Raw genomic sequence first — 15,941 nt, 5'->3', positions numbered from 1 at the left:
ACTGTCCTCCTATAGAGTACGAGGTTCTGCCTATAGCACGGCTGCAGTCCTAATAAGCTGCACGGAGCCAATATTTATCTGGCTACTCCCCTTGTTAATGCTATTATAAGAAATTGGTTAACACAGTATTAGTGGGTTGAGAAAAGATGGAAAGTTTTTGAGCTACAAAATAAACCAAGATAGAAAGTCCTTCTATATTTCTGACCTGTTGCTTTGCAGCCAAGAGTGCTAACATGTAAACACTGGCTATAAATATTGTATGGTAAATATCTGTCGCAGTATTTCATTTAAAAATACATAAACTAAGGAACCTCCTTACAGCAAAGATTAGGTCTTCAGATGTAAAAATCCCTGCCCCTCTTACTCCTTGGCATGAGTGAGCAAAACGTAAGGGAGCAGCTAAATGGAAGGGGAAAAGTGACGAGACAGAACCAATCTCAAGAATCACCAGTTAACCCAGTATGCACGTTTTTTATTTGTGGAAGGATGATGGCGTACCTAAAACATTCAGGTATGAGAGTGGTCCAGCTTAGATTTGAACCGGAACTATTCTTGGAATGTGTTTAGAGTTTAAATAAACGTACAACTGTGTAGTCTATACACATCTACTACAAGCCAATGGATTTGCTCACAACGTGAGACTAATAAAGGTGCATTTCTGTGATGGAGCGTGAGAGTTTCCCAACTGTTTTTAGCATGCACAAGACTGCTTCAGTAAGACTGTGGTATAGAGATCAAGATTGAAATGAGCATTGCTCCACCTTGGACAACTTCCCTTGCTGGGGAGAAACGCAAACACCTCTATATTGCACATATAAGCTGGTTGCTGGGAGATCAAAGGAAGCTGTGAGTTCTTCAGGCTGCAGTTAAAACCCAAAATATATTTGTCACTGTCAGAGAGAAGCCCTGGCATCACATTTAGTGATGAGGATGGAGGACTTGGAGGAGAGAAAGCACGAGTAACAGCTAGAAGGGTTTGTAATATAATCATTTGATGATCAATTGATCATGTCACTTTGATCAGTTAAGAATACACAGACTTTGAATTTTGTGTGCGTGATTTCTTCTGACTGCACTCGACGAAATATGTGCACAAAGCACTTTGCCAGATTAGAATCATTGTACTGGGCAAAATGGCATGCTCTGCAGTGCACGACACCCATCATCAATATCCGCAGTAAGGCCAAAAATGATAGGGAGACATAGAAACCTCCCACATTTCTTAGGAAACTTTGCACATTGTGTTGAAACATCCTAAAGCAGATGTACTACCGTCAATTGTTGCATTGTGGTGGGCTAGCCAAGAAAGCAGCAAACCTGTGTACAGAGAACTAATAACAAAGTAGGTTCATGCTTGCCTTTGGAATGAAATTAGGTTTTGCAAATTTTATGGGATCCAGAGAAGTTGGAACAGTCTGGAAGATCCTGGAGACGGTACCGGGGTTCTTAATCTGAACTCGGCCTAAATTCCTGAGGGATGATTGTCTTAGCTTTCTGCATTCTTTCCTCAAAATTGTTGGTTCTAGTACACAAAAAAACACAACTAATCCTAATTTCTCTGTACAGGGCTTTAAAGGATAAAAAAAATAACATCCTTAAAAAAATTCTGACATCCATGCTAAAAGCGCAAGATGTATGTAACACCGTCTGGAAGTTGAATCCTGTCTTTTAGTCAAACAGGGGTTTCTGCCTTACTAAAGTAATTTTATGTTGTGTAAGTCAGAGTTATGTTGCTTTACAAAAAAACAAAGAAAAATATAAATTAACAATTTCTCTAAAAAATGCTCAGGGTTCAAGAACGATTACAAAATGTAGGCAAAGTCCAAAGACTCCACGTTATTTAATGGTGAGTTTTTGTTTTTGAAAAACCTCATAGCCTAACTGGACCTATTCTCTTAGCTCCAGTACAGCTGTAAAGCTTAAATATATATACCTTTTCTTGCTATCTGAGTCCAGCTACAGTGCATTGCAAAACTTCATTATTAAACTTTATTACACTTTGCAACTTTACAACCACAAACTTTAATGTATTTTATAGAGATCTTATGTAACAGAACTAAATAAAGTAATGCATAATTGTGAAGTGGAAGGTAAGGTTACATGGTTTTAAATTCTTTTTATCAATGAAAAAGTGAAAATGTGGTTTGTCTTTTATACTCAGCCCCTCTGAGTTCATACTTTGTAGAAAAAACCTCTTGCCACCATAAACTGAATAAGCCTTTTGGATTAGAGGTGAAGCACCTTCAAGAAACAAGAGAAGAAGTCTAGCTGCCTTGTAATAAAACACTTAGGATTGTTATGTGCTGGATGACTGAGAATCTACAGCAACATTTGCTGCAGTTTCAGCTGCAAGTCGTTTGGGATTTGTCTCTGCAGGTTATGCAAATCCAGTGACTGAAAATTATGTCTGATAACGAAAAGCACCCCCACAGCATGATCCTTCCATCACCATGGAGACATTATATTCAGGCTTATTTGCCCAACATGGTGTTTTCATGCATGTTAACAAGTTCAGATTTGGGTCTGATCTGCTTTGTTTGTGGCAAACTGCAAACAGAATTTCTGTTGTCTCTCCTCTCCTAACTCGTTCATAAAGGCCCGTCTTGTTTTGTGCACGAATAATTGTTCTGTTTCCTGAATCTCCCACCTGAGCTGTGGATCTCTGCAGCTCCTTCACAGTTATAGTGGCCCTCTTGACTTCCTTTCCTGACCCAGCCTGTTGGTTTAGGTGGTAAGCCATGTTTATACTGAATCTATGTAACCCAGCCCCCACCTGTTTGCTTGTGTTTCTTAAGATAACTTTTTTACCACCTGAAGACGTACTGCCTCTAGTTCACAGGAGCAGCTGCCAAATGGCCTGTATGTGTGTTGGAGTCTAGTAATATCTTAAAAGTGGAGATATCTTTTCTTCAACAGCGCAGGAACATCCCAGAGGATATTAGGTGAGATTGGCTTCTCGCCTGAGTGAGCTTGCTTCAAAATAAATATTGCAAAAACGGGCCGATCTCAAGGTGAATTTAAATTCCTCCTCAGTGGAAATGAGTTGCTTTTGAAAAAGGAAGAAAATAGAGTTCCACAATAACTCATTCTCAGTCACTTTCAGATGTGTGTGTAAAGGTTTAACTTTCAACACACACAAAGACAGTATAAAGGAGGGCGACGCAGAACTACAAGTCAAGTCATCTTAAGACATGTTAAAGCTGGAGGCTCACAAATGACAACACGTGCAAGTGTTGGCTCTGCGTAACACCTGATTTCCTCGTAAGACATTTGGATTATCCTGCTGAAATGAGGGCAGTTAAAGATGTGCCCTCTGCTTTTTTCCTGTAGATGGTGGAATGAAGAAGCTCCGCAGTACCATCCGAAGGAGCACAGAGACTGGCATCGCCGTGGAGATGAGGAACCGGGTGACACGGCAGGGCAGCAAGGACTCCACCGATGGCAGCACCAACTCGAACAGCTCCGAAGGAACGTATGTGTCTGAGCAGCTATTTCTGCGTCCATCCATCCATGATAATCAATCAGTCCATCATTATGTGTCTTGTTCTGCTTTAGATTTGTCTTTCCCACCAGTCGCCTGGGGCCTGAGAGTCAATTCAGCGACTTTCTGGATGGTCTTGGCCCCGCCCAGATCGTAGGCCGACAAACACTAGCTACACCCCCCATGGGTAAGGTTCTAGAGAAGCATCACCAGCTTCTCTTCTTGCATGGTACAATAAAAGCTAATTTTGCAGGCTATGTCCACTCTGGTGGGTTGCACTCAACTGCACAAATTTCTACATACAATACCTTTAAAATACTGGGAAAGAGGAAGCACATAGTACATCAAATATGAGTAACCCTAGCCCTTTGGAAAAAAAAGTCAGATAAAGCTCAAGAAGTGCAAGATCATTTTTTTCCAAGGTACTGTGTATGTCTGCTGGTCAGCAACATACAGGCAAATGTGCTTTGACAGGTAGCATGCTAAAACATTTTAGCAGATTTCGTGTTACCTGTAATTTACTAAATAAATAAAACATTTGAACATGACTTGCAGAGGTGTTCATTCCACTTGAACTACATTTGTTACATTAAAGCTTCAAACGTCTATTCATTTTATTGGTATTTTGTGTGATAGATCGGCCCAAAATAGTGCATGATTGGCAGGTGAAAGAAAATTATTCATGTTTAAAAAAAATGTTTATGAATCCGAAATCTCAAAATGTGGTGTCCACTCGTATTCAGCCCCTTTTAACTCTGTCACCCTTAATTAAATTCCAGCGCAATCAATGAATTGCCTTCTGAACCCATAGCAACTATGTATAGTTGTGCTTCTAATTTACAATCATGTAATGCTTTGTGTTGGTTTTTCACATAAAATCTCAGCCGAACGCTGTGAAATTTCTGCTTGAAGTGTAACAAAGTGTGGAACATCTTCAGGAGTATGATTAATTTTACTAACAGCACTATAAAATTAAAATTAGCTGTCTTTCAGTAGACTAGTAAAATGCATGAATAACATTCTAACAGAAGTCAGATTTATCTCTCGTAACATTATCCTGAACTCTGCAGATGTTCATCTTAAATTGGGGGCTCATAGAAAAGTGTTTGTCCTGCAAGCTGATGTACTTCTATGTTTTCAAATTAAGTAAATAAAGATAAGGAGGTATAGTCTTGTTTATGATGGATGTAGTGGAACTGCTTTGTTTGATTTTATTAATGGGCTTTAAATGGTCCAGAGATTTATATCTTTCTTGTATTTCCATTGGTGGAAAGAAAATGCAGAACCTGGTTCTATTGTGGAGAAAATTGAGTTTTCAAGTTAAGTTTTCAGGTTAAGTTTTTTTTATGTAAATGTCATATGAACACATTGAACTTTAAGCTTAGTTACTTTCTTATGTTGTCAGTTACAGATCTTATAGATTTTTCAAATAAATTGATTAGTGGAAATTGGAATCCGCAGGTCAGAGCTTCAAGAAAATGTGAAATTGGACCTTTGAAACATGCATCTTTTAAGTTTTAATTAACTTTTGGATGCACATGTTTAATTGTAAATAAAGTTGTCACTAAACGCAGGTCAATTATTGTCAGTTTTTCATTTGCAAATGTGTAAATTTGCCTTATTATGCTCATGAATACTTTTGATGTAAAAAGAAAAAAACAAAAAACAAGGTGCTGCCTTTAACCTACTGGTTAACACATTCCAGCAGGTGTTTGGCGCCCTCTGCTGTTAGACACTGCCTGCTGCATCCTTACAATGAGTTTTTAGTTCCAAGTCTAAACTGCATCAAACTTTCTTCAATTTTGGTTTGCTTGGTTCCCTCTCTTAAGGGGATGTTCATGTAGGTATGGTAGACAGAGGAGGGCAGCTGGAGGTGGAAGTGAACCAGGCCAGACGCTTGACCCCAAAGCCAGGCTCCAAAAACATACCAGGTACTGACTCCGCCTGTTTAAATTGCCACAGAGTTTGGCTGAGGGCTCACTGCTATCTTCTCTCTTAGCAACTTATGTGAAGGTATATGTGCTGGAGAACGGGATGTGCTTGGCCAAGAAGAAAACCAAATTAGTAAAGAAGACTCTGGATCCCACCTACCAGCAGGCTTTGTTGTTTGATGAAAGTCCCCAGGGCAAAGTCCTACAGGTAATTGATCTCTGGATTTCTGATTTTCTTTTAAAAGCAGCCCAGCCAGATCAAAACATTTAGTTTTCATGCTGAAGGTTAAAGCTAAATACCTGCTGTTTGCAACATTTCCAAACTAAAGGTTAATGATGATTTTTTCAAAATGATTTATCTGATAAGAACTTATTAAAATGAAGGTCAGCCTGGGTCTCCACTGCCCTTAGTTTTGGGTCTCCTTTCATTTCTTGTACTTTTTGAGTGGGTGTGTTTATATAGGATTTTTGCAGAGCGGATCTAAGTATAGTAAGTGTTGTGATAAGGCTTCCTTTGCTCTAGATTAAGACCACCCTATGGTCCCTAGGATCTTCATGACTCTTGTAATAATGGCGAAGCTGGAAAACTACTGGGCTGTATTCACAACATAGTTTTTTTCTCTGCTGATGTCTTTTTACAGTCGTTCACATCTGCAGTGCACCAAGATGTGTCCTCAAAATATTTGGAATTTCCCATTTAATATGTTGTGTTTCTGCAACTCCACCATCAGTTTCAACCATACTGTACTAGAGGAAACACTGTCAGTATTGTCATCAACATATTAGCAGCCCTTTGGAACCCGGAAGTTGCTTTTTATGAGTTGTACTATGAACCTCTACTCACCATCATTCCTTCTTTTCCTCGTCATCCTTCTCCAACTCTCCTCTTCTTGTCAGTAGATATGATACCAGGGTTTCTCCTTGACAGCATGCCAAATACATTCTGAACCTGAACTGCAGTCTAAACAAGCTACAGCCCTAACCTCCCATCCAGAAGATCTACAGAGACAAACCATATTCTGGTTGATGTTTAATGCCATAGTGGAGTCTTTATTCTGAGTAAAGGAGCCCTGACTGACTTGACGCCAAATTGAACTATTTTTAAAATATATTATTTCGTGTCTAGACAAAGATACCGCTACACCTTAAGTTTAGTAAATCTGTTTTGAAAAATGCATTTTGATTTTTCAAATCTTCTCCTGGGTTTATAATGAAACATATCAGTTGGGTCTATTATTGTAATATAAGATATGCAGAGATAAAATTTACATATAGCTTGTTCATACAGCTACTGTGCATGGAAATGTCACTAATAGAGGTTTGTGTTACTGTTATTTCTCCTTCAGGTAATTGTGTGGGGGGACTACGGGCGTATGGACCACAAGTGCTTCATGGGAATGGCTCAGATCCTCCTGGAGGACCTGGACCTGTCTGCCACCGTAAGTGGCTGGTACAAGCTGTTCCCTACCTCTTCTCTGGCAGACCCCAGCATCGGACCCCTCACCAGACGCCTCTCCCAGTCTTCCCTGGAGAGTGCCACCAGCCCCACGTGCACCTAGACACCCAGCAGATGTCCGACATGCACATAGAGTGCAGACACAGGCACGCGTACTGTAAATACACGACGACTGTATTTGGAGCGCGACGCAGTTAGGCATAAACCATATATGCCAGATATCCCAGATTCCATAAACATTAATGCCCACACATTCTTCCATATCCATTACTATTCACCCACCAAATCTAAATCAATGTAGATACAAAAGACCTGAACATGTAGCATTCTTCATTTCACAACACCAACAACACTGGGCACCACGCCCTGCTTTCCAAGTCGTCAGACCTCAGCGGCGCATCTCATCCCAGGGCCATCTCGATCGATGCCAGTTTCTAAACTCTCTATGCCAAACTAAGAAAAAAAACTTTATTTTTTAAAACCAAAGCAATTGTTATTGTTGTTCTTATTATTCCTATCAGTAGTAGGTGATAGTAGTATACAATATAAAGTATGGATATGTAGCAGAGTCAATGACTTAGATGTAATGCAAAAAAAAAAAAAGATATATTCTACATTCACATACAAAGAAGCTGAGAGCGGGATGTCAAAGACCTGGCTCGGATGTTCGCATAATGGCTATTATGTGAGGTAGCAACAATGCTATATTCTATGATTTTCACAGGGCAGAGTTTATACAAGAATATTTAAATATATATGAATAGATAGTTAAATACTTACTTGTCTTTCTATATGTATCAGCTGCACTCTGCATGCTTACTTGCGAGACATTTTTGAGAGCGCTTTAAAGTCAATTTATTTAGCTTGCCTTGAGCGATGTTAACAGGAGTACAGTAATGCTGCTTTATTTTGCCAATATGTCCCAACAAAAAGAACACTGAGTTAAAGCGAAGGATGAGACTGTCATCGCTGTTTGCAGAAGAAGAAAACAAATTAGTCCGTCAACCACACACTTGCTACTGACTTTACAGCCCCTGCCTTTATCATCAGTGTGTTTGACCACCTCTCCATCTAGGGGCGGTGTCTCACATGTTTGGATTGCCACTTGATTTCCTTTGTTTCGATGTCCTGAATTCTTCTTCCTGCTGGGTAAGATGGAGAGCATCAGCAGCAGCCCCTTACTCTCCGCGGTCACTCGTTTGTCCCTCTGAACCTGCTGTAAATGCGTAAACATGTATATAATTTCAGAGGACTTTGTTTTCGTCCAGATAAATTAGAATATCATTAAAAAGTTTATGTATTTAAGTAATTCAGTTCAAAAAGTGAAACTCATATATCGATTCAAGAATGTGGTTATCCCTGCTGCTTGTTCACACTTTTTCCTTCCACTAAACTTTTCACTACCATACTTGGATACAGCACTCTGTGGACAGCCAATGTATTTTGCAATTAGCTGTCCACCTTATGATGGGTGTCATTTGACTGTCAAGTTAGCAGTGTTCCCCATGATAGTTTCGGACACAATATTTCTGATACTAAACTCAGATATATTTTTATTGGCTGTAAGCTATAATTATCACAATAATTGAAATAGGCACTTGAAATATACCACTCTCTGGGCCTGATCTACTAAGATCCCAAATAAGGAGCACTAAATTGCATGTGTAAACAAAAAAATTAGTTTATTTAGTGGGTGTGTTGCTGGTGATCTACTAAGATTGCTTGCGCAAAGTGGTGTGGACCACCCTATTTAAATGAGGATTTTGCATGTGCTACTAGCTGTTACCATGGAGATTTTGGATGCAAGAACATGCAGTGTTTAAAGGAGTTTCTTTATAGGATATATGGCATGCCTTCCATTTGTGACTTGCTCCAAACCTGCCCTTGAAATTGGCATTGCTGGATAGATAATTTGTCTCTACAAATTTTTTTCTGACAGTCCAAATATATTGACATGCTCACAGAAGGTTCTTTCTCTCCATCATCAGTCATCGTGCCTCCTTCTCGCCACAACGACTGCAGGCATGTGTCTGTAATGCTGTGCCAGTTTGCACCTGCCTTTCAAACATGCTAAAAATAGACGCGGAAAACAGCGAGTGCCATCCGTTTCATGTTTAATAAATCACATCGAGGGTGCTAAATGATAACATTTATATATTCTCCTCCCAGTATTTTGCATGTTCTGATATTTAGCATATATTCCACATAGACATAAAGGCAAACATACTAAATAGATTGCACATGCTATTTTGCTCATTTGACAGATGCAGTCTTCGATGTACCTGCATAGTAGATCAGGTTTGCTATCAAGTTTGCGTTTGTTTTTATACACGCAAACCTTTAGTAGATCAGGCCCTCTGTGTGTAATGAATCTACAGTCTAAAATATATGATTTTTACTTTTTTAAAAAACCTTTTAAAAATAAATAAACTTGTTGATGATATTCGAATTTGCTGACGTGAACTTTACTTTACTAGCACTTAACCAGCCAAGTTCTGGTAGTTGATCTTATTCTAGGTACAATATGTCACTAACACAGCAACCTTCAGCAGTCCTGTTTTATATTTACGGTTGGGCGGGCACTACCTTTGGGTTTTTTGGATAGCACTTTACTGTAAATTTTTAATTATTTTTCAACTTTAAGTCTGAATGGTGGTGAACCGCTTCTATTTTTCTGTATTATTATTATGTATTATTATTATAGATGTTGTCACATAAGTACTGGAGTAAAGACTTGGAGATGCATTGCACATCTCCAAATATTTCAGTATAAAAATGAAATCACAGTGTTATTTTTTATTGAAATTATGGAGATGCACTGGAGCAGCTGAGACTGGTTAGTTCGGGTTTTAGATTTGCACTTATCTGTGGTATTTAACTCCATACATTTTTGAATACCTTACGCATAGTCAAAATCAAATTATATAAAGAAAGTTGAAAGATTTGTCACAAAAGTCATTACTTTAAAGACTTGAAATTGTTTTGATTTTTCTTTTCTAAAAGTATTTTTTACAATACTAGGCATGCGCTGGTATGATAATCTTGAATAAAATCCCATGATTTCATGGTATCACGGTATAATAACAAATATTAACAACAAAAAAGTGTAACATGATCCAAATCTCTTTGACATAAAGTAACAAGACTTAATCTTATTGGTTTCAAAATAATACATGGACCACAGTTATAATGTATTAAAGTTACAGTTAGTACAGTGACTGTAAAGCCCAAAAACACCCTCTAGTTTTCAGGTGAACCTTCTTGTGCAGAATATTATATCCTTTTCCTCAGATTGGTTGATCATAGCTTTCCAACTGTACTTCTACAAAATGTTGCTTTAATGACTCTCCATGTTTTTCGCAACTGGAAATATTTTTATATATTCAAATTTGTCATTCATGTAAGCATGGCAAAACTGTAGCAGCCAGCTTCCAGCCATCTGACCAGCAGTGTGCAGCAACATGTAGGGGCAGCACTACATTATTTTCTGCCCATATAGTAACAGAAAACGATCAATTTGTCTTTTTTAGGTGAACATTGGAGAAGTGCTGTAGCGTCTTTCAGCCAACTGACTGGCAGTTTGCAACAACAGGTGGGGGGAAGGGAAGAGCTTTGTTACTCTGTGATCCATTGAGCCAGAGAACATTTTTCTGCTGATGTCTCTGGCTTCTCAATTGGAGGACTTGAAACTTTAGGGACGATTTCAATAATTTTGTTTCAGTTTTGAAGCAGTACATTTTTAAAAACATAGCACACCTTGATACTAGAAATCGGCCCATGCCTACTCTTTATGCTACACTGAACGTTCTTAATCAAAGACAGTAATTTAGATTTGCGGGAAAGAAGTGTAAAATGGGACCTGTCAGCTGTTCTATTGGAATGTGGAGTGGTTAAGTCTTCACCATCAGCAAAGGGACAAAGGAAAAAAAGGAAACTGCTGGTGTTTCTGATTTCCTTAAGATAACGATGTTTTTAAAGTGTCACTTTATTGGCTTTTTATAATAAAGAATATTCGTAAGCCAACCATGTACATAGACTCAGTTAAGCTGAGCGTTAACACTGTTAAACTCTATATGCGTGTCTGTTAATGGATTTGTTGGTTTCATGATTGTCTTTCATCTAAGAGCTTCTTCTCCTCATCATCTTTTACCTAATAAAGGAAAAATCTCATGAGCTGAGCGCCTAAGAAAAACACAGCTCACATTTTAGTCCTTTTTGAACTTCAGATAAATATATCTCTTTTTCAGATCATGTTAGTGGAGGATGATGGATATTTTTGACTCTGCTTGTAATGTATTTAAAGCTCTATTTAAAAAGTAGCTTCAAGATCAGGGCTCCACTTTCAAGATACTCCTTGTTGGATATCTACCCGTGTGGTAACATTTCTAAGATTATTTTCTGTATCTTACATTCCTGGACAGCTGGCATAACGTATCAAAAAATACTTATAAGAACTATTTATCAGCACACATTTCTGGCCAGTATATATATATATATATATATATATAGAGAGAGAGAGAGAGAGAGAGAGGCTGAGTAATACATTTACTAAGTATTTCCTTGCTTGTTTCCAATTTTAATGTACTGTAGTCACATTTTAGCAGTAATGTAGTGATATTAGCTGAATTGTGCCACTTTTGGCCTGCCGTACCAACTGAGTAAACCTAATTATTACGATATTTCTCCACAAAACAACAGAAGAGGTTAGATTGTTGCCTTTCTTCAAAGTGCAGCGTGTCTGTGTAGGCTTTGTTATACAAGTGCATTTGTTATATAGCGTGATGCATAATGTGTGCCAGGCCAGTGAGTGATTTTATATAGATGTTGACAGATAAAGTGAGGGAAATCTGAGGGTTCAGGTTGTCAGAACCTTTCAGAGCTTTTGTCATTCATTTAGAAAAGATTAAAAAGATAAAAATTTTAGTTAAGCAAGGGCAATCTTAATACAGTTCAGACAAAAAGTATGCCCCTCCCTTCAGATTTCTAATTTTAATATAAGATAACGTGAATAAGGACAAAATACAGCTTTTAAATGATAAATTCATTTATTAAGGAAAAACAAAATCCAAACTAAACAGGTGCTGTTCAAGTAATCGACCCCTAAACCTATAACTGGTTGTACCACCATTTGCAGTTACAACTGCCATCAAATGTTTGTGATAGTTGGCAAATAGTCTTTAACGACCATATGGAGGAATTTTGTTTTAATTAAGCTACATTGGAGGGTTTTCAAGTACAAATAGTTTGAACAGTTCCAAAGGCCTTTGTATTACTTTCCAGATTGCTAGATGTGAATGACTTTGCTTCACCTTAATTTTTGAATTTCCTTACATCGGGGCACAATAAGTTGCTTTTTGCAACCTTTTAGCCTACTTCCTGTTGTCATACAGGTTTTCTTTAAGTAATTTCTTGATTCTCGAGGTATGGCAGTATTCAGGTCTGGGTGTGGCAAGTAAAACTGGACACAGCTTTCCACAAAATGCAGGTAATCACAGTTAACTTGGGATTTAATAAGGGAAGTGACTAGATTTTCATTGGAGAGTATTTGGATAATTTTTTTTTTTGGATAATGAATAAAATCATTGGAAAATAATTTTTGTAATAATTTGTTTGATCAGAAAGTTTTACATATGACAAAAAAGCTGAAACAATCAAACAAAAAATCTGTAAGGGACCAAATACTTTTTCACAGCACTGTAGGTATTGACTTTAAAATCTAGCAGAAAGCTGAAGCCTGGACAAGTTTTGAGGAGCTAAAATCTAGAAAGACCTTTCTGTTTGTTGTCAATATAGATTCATGGAGCAGGACTGAGTTGGAACATGTTAAACTTGGTCAGTCTTGGTCCACTAGCTCGAGTTCCACATGTTGATTGTAAATCTGTGGATGTTCAGAATGTAAAGCCCATTCAATTTGCTTGCTTTATGTGCAACCCCACATTGTGTTATGTGCAAAACAAAAGAAAAAAGGCTCATCTTCAGCTGTGTATCGATTACTGCGTTGAAAAGGTATTTTATTTTTGTAAGGACAGAGATTTTATTGAGAGAGCAGGAGTCTGAAAGGCAAGGCTGCCTTCAGATTTTTGCTAAAAATGAGGGCTTGTTCAGTTTACAATGGCCTTATTTTGTGTGGGAGACGTTGCTTCGCTATTGTAGCACACACAAGTGAAAGTTTTTGTAAAAATGTATTTTGCTTGTAATAATGTACCGAGGTTCTATATGTGTATAGTTTTATGAATGTATTTCTAATGTCTGCCATTTTTTGTCATCCTATATTGTCTCTTTGAAGACCTTTCCAGCCCCCACTTTTACAGTACTTTATTATCTACATCTTATCAATTGTGTCGTAAGAGAGGAGCATGAATCCCATCTGGCGAAATGCATTTTGATTTATTTAAGTCGCCAGGATGGCTTTCGAGCTGAAAGGATTGCTGCTCCTACACCCCCTGCATCCTGTCCCTGCAACAATTAACCTCCCAAATATATCAAGCTCATACTTTTGAACAATGAAATGTTTGCAGCATGGTGTTTATGACAGTTTTCTTGAATTTATTCCACAAGGCACAGGCAGGGGGTTCTATTAGTACAAAATCCAAGGGAATTCACACATATGCAAGAGAGTTGTCTAAATGGTGTACTTTAAGTAGCATGGACTCCTCAATATGTCTTCAGGCAATAACAATTTAGTTGTGGCCTGTTTCTCAGTTGTCAGAGTTGGGCCTATACCTTATTTGCGACAACAAATAAAATATATTTGAACCACTTTTCCAAGCACTAAAAGCAATTACACTTCAACCTAGCATGCTCTGCATTGTGAATATATGCTACATTATAATGGCCCACATTAAAATCGTTTTTTTTGACTTGGCAAGAATACATTCCATATAACCTTCACACCTACTGGCACCACTGGTAAAGATGTGAAAAATCCTTTTACTGCAGATGCAAAATCTCGCAGTGAACATTTTTAGTTACTTTTTTTTAAGCTGCTAAAGAGTATTTGGGAACCTTTAATTAGTAATCTTAGACTTCCTGTTATGCTGGGGTATAACTATCACATGACACAGAGACCATTACGTACCCACTGGCCAATAGGCTTGACAAGTATGACTGTTCTGCACCCACACAGTGTGGAGGACTGTAAGGAAGCTAATAAATAAGCTCACTGAGAACTACAGCAAAGAATTGCAGTTTGCGGTCAACCACGTCTCCAATATATTCATTAGGTGCTATCCACATGGAAGGCATGCCTGGAAATGGCTTTCCTTTCCTTCCATCACAAACATAAATGTGGAGTTTTTAAAAGGGACCTTAGATGTGCTCACCCACATATTTTCTCACTACAATCTAAATAATAATGAACAAGAACATATATATTGAACAGTTATCGTCAGTTTTGGTCACTCTGAACAAGTATTTTTTTTAAACACTTCTTTTTATGATGCGTTGCATCATAAACTATTTAAGGTACCAGGCCCTGAAAACTGAAAGGGGTAATATGTCCACTAAATCAGCTTTCACCCATGGCTTTCTCAGTCCCTAGACCTAAATCCTGTATAAAACCAATAGAGTCAGCTGAAGGAGTGCATAAGAGAGGACCAAGGATAATGGTTGTAGATGAAGAATACTACTTAGCATGATAGCATGAAAAAATAAAAGCACTCAAAGGTTAGACTTTGTACTTAGTTCGTTTCGAGATATGGTTTTGCAAACAGAAGACTTTTTAAGGTTTTTCACGCATCTTTAGCAGGTGTTCCATTAAGTGTGGACGGTGCTGTATCTGCCTGAGTAGCAGCTATTGACATGAACAGGATAGGCATAACTGCTGAGCATTTTGGGAAGTTTAGGAGTTTGTGCTGCTGAATACTCATCACCTTCATCCATTATCTATGAGCATCAGCAATCACAGCACAAGTTTAACTAGCCATGTTGTCATTTTTAGCTCTGTGAGGCTATTATAAGGGCCAGGTGACTCCCCTCACCACTGTCAAGACAACCTTTCATCTCGCCAAGCCCCTACAAGCACAAAACACCACCTGAACTTACAGTTTTGCTCCGAGAGTCTAAATGGCATCAACATTTAGATAAAAAAACAACTGTAATTCCCAATCAGATCTATATGTTTAACATATTGAGAAGCTTCTTGGTAAAATGAACAAATCATTCGCCGGAGTTAAACTGAGTTGCCGGTGTTTGTAGACGAGCAGTTGTCTTAAACTTTCCCAGCTGAGGAGTGTTGGCAGTGCAAAAGGCTGTGATGACTAGGATGTGGGTTTGTGGTTAAGAGGAACAAAAGGGCGCTGTAATTTTATACCTGTGCTTTGTAAATGTTTTCTATGTGCAGTATTTGATAATGTAAAACTGGTATTTTTGTGGTTTGTACGCTGCAAAATTGATTACTTAAGGTGCACGTAGTTTTTTAATAAAAAAGAAAAAACAGAGCCAAACTGAGGGGAAAAAATGAAAACAATTTGGGATTCTGAAGCCTGTATTTGCATGCCCTTTGACATCTGGACGCTGAAATAAATAAAGTTCATTTGAATCACTAATCCTTTGTGTATTTCAGTTTTTATTAGCCTGACATTGCTGCAAAGATTGTTATCTGTGTCTCTGGTCACTAGAGGGCCGTGGAAATCAACATAATTATTATTTCTATAATTATTATTTTTCAGCTATTATTTTTCTTCTTTAAAGATGTTCTCCTTTTCTGCATTTTTTCTTTATGTAAATGTAAAATGTTTATAAAGTTAAAATGATCAAAAATATAGTTGGCACAAATGAACAAATATCTTCATGAAAAAGCAGCTTTTTTGGACCATATCAAACTAAAGCAAACAGAAAGGGAGCGATTATTCTCCAATCCACAAAGGGTCAAAATTAAATGTACAAAGTCATATATAAACGTACACCCCAATGATATTTAGATAAATGTCCCTTAGCGAGAAACTTTAGGCATGACATTTTAGGAGCTTAATGCCAGCCTGATTTATCCATTCCAAAACCAGCATTGGTGTGTGTTTGGGATCACTGTTCTGCCAGAACATTCAAATTGAGTCAAAGTTTTAATCATCCGACC

The 15,941-nt window shown here is 37.9% G+C and overlaps 1 protein-coding gene across 1 annotated transcript in view; it reads left to right on the top strand.

Annotated features, from left to right (window-relative positions):
- rims3 (regulating synaptic membrane exocytosis 3) overlaps positions 1-15,414 on the top strand; it is a 61,853-nt gene extending 46,439 nt beyond the window's left edge. Inside the window, exons 3-7 of the mRNA XM_047384021.1 lie at positions 3,331-3,472; positions 3,556-3,668; positions 5,311-5,412; positions 5,481-5,620; positions 6,759-15,414. Of these exons, the coding sequence (XP_047239977.1) occupies positions 3,331-3,472; positions 3,556-3,668; positions 5,311-5,412; positions 5,481-5,620; positions 6,759-6,971 (710 nt within the window). The 3' untranslated portion in view covers positions 6,972-15,414. The remainder of the gene's footprint in view (positions 1-3,330; positions 3,473-3,555; positions 3,669-5,310; positions 5,413-5,480; positions 5,621-6,758) is intronic.
- The last annotated feature ends 527 nt before the right edge of the window (positions 15,415-15,941 follow it).

Source organism: Girardinichthys multiradiatus, chromosome 13 (genome assembly GCF_021462225.1).
Source record: "Girardinichthys multiradiatus isolate DD_20200921_A chromosome 13, DD_fGirMul_XY1, whole genome shotgun sequence".
Taxonomy (NCBI): Eukaryota; Metazoa; Chordata; class Actinopteri; order Cyprinodontiformes; family Goodeidae; genus Girardinichthys; species Girardinichthys multiradiatus.
Note: the sequence above shows the minus strand (reverse complement) of the source record. Positions and strands in the feature narration are given on the sequence as shown.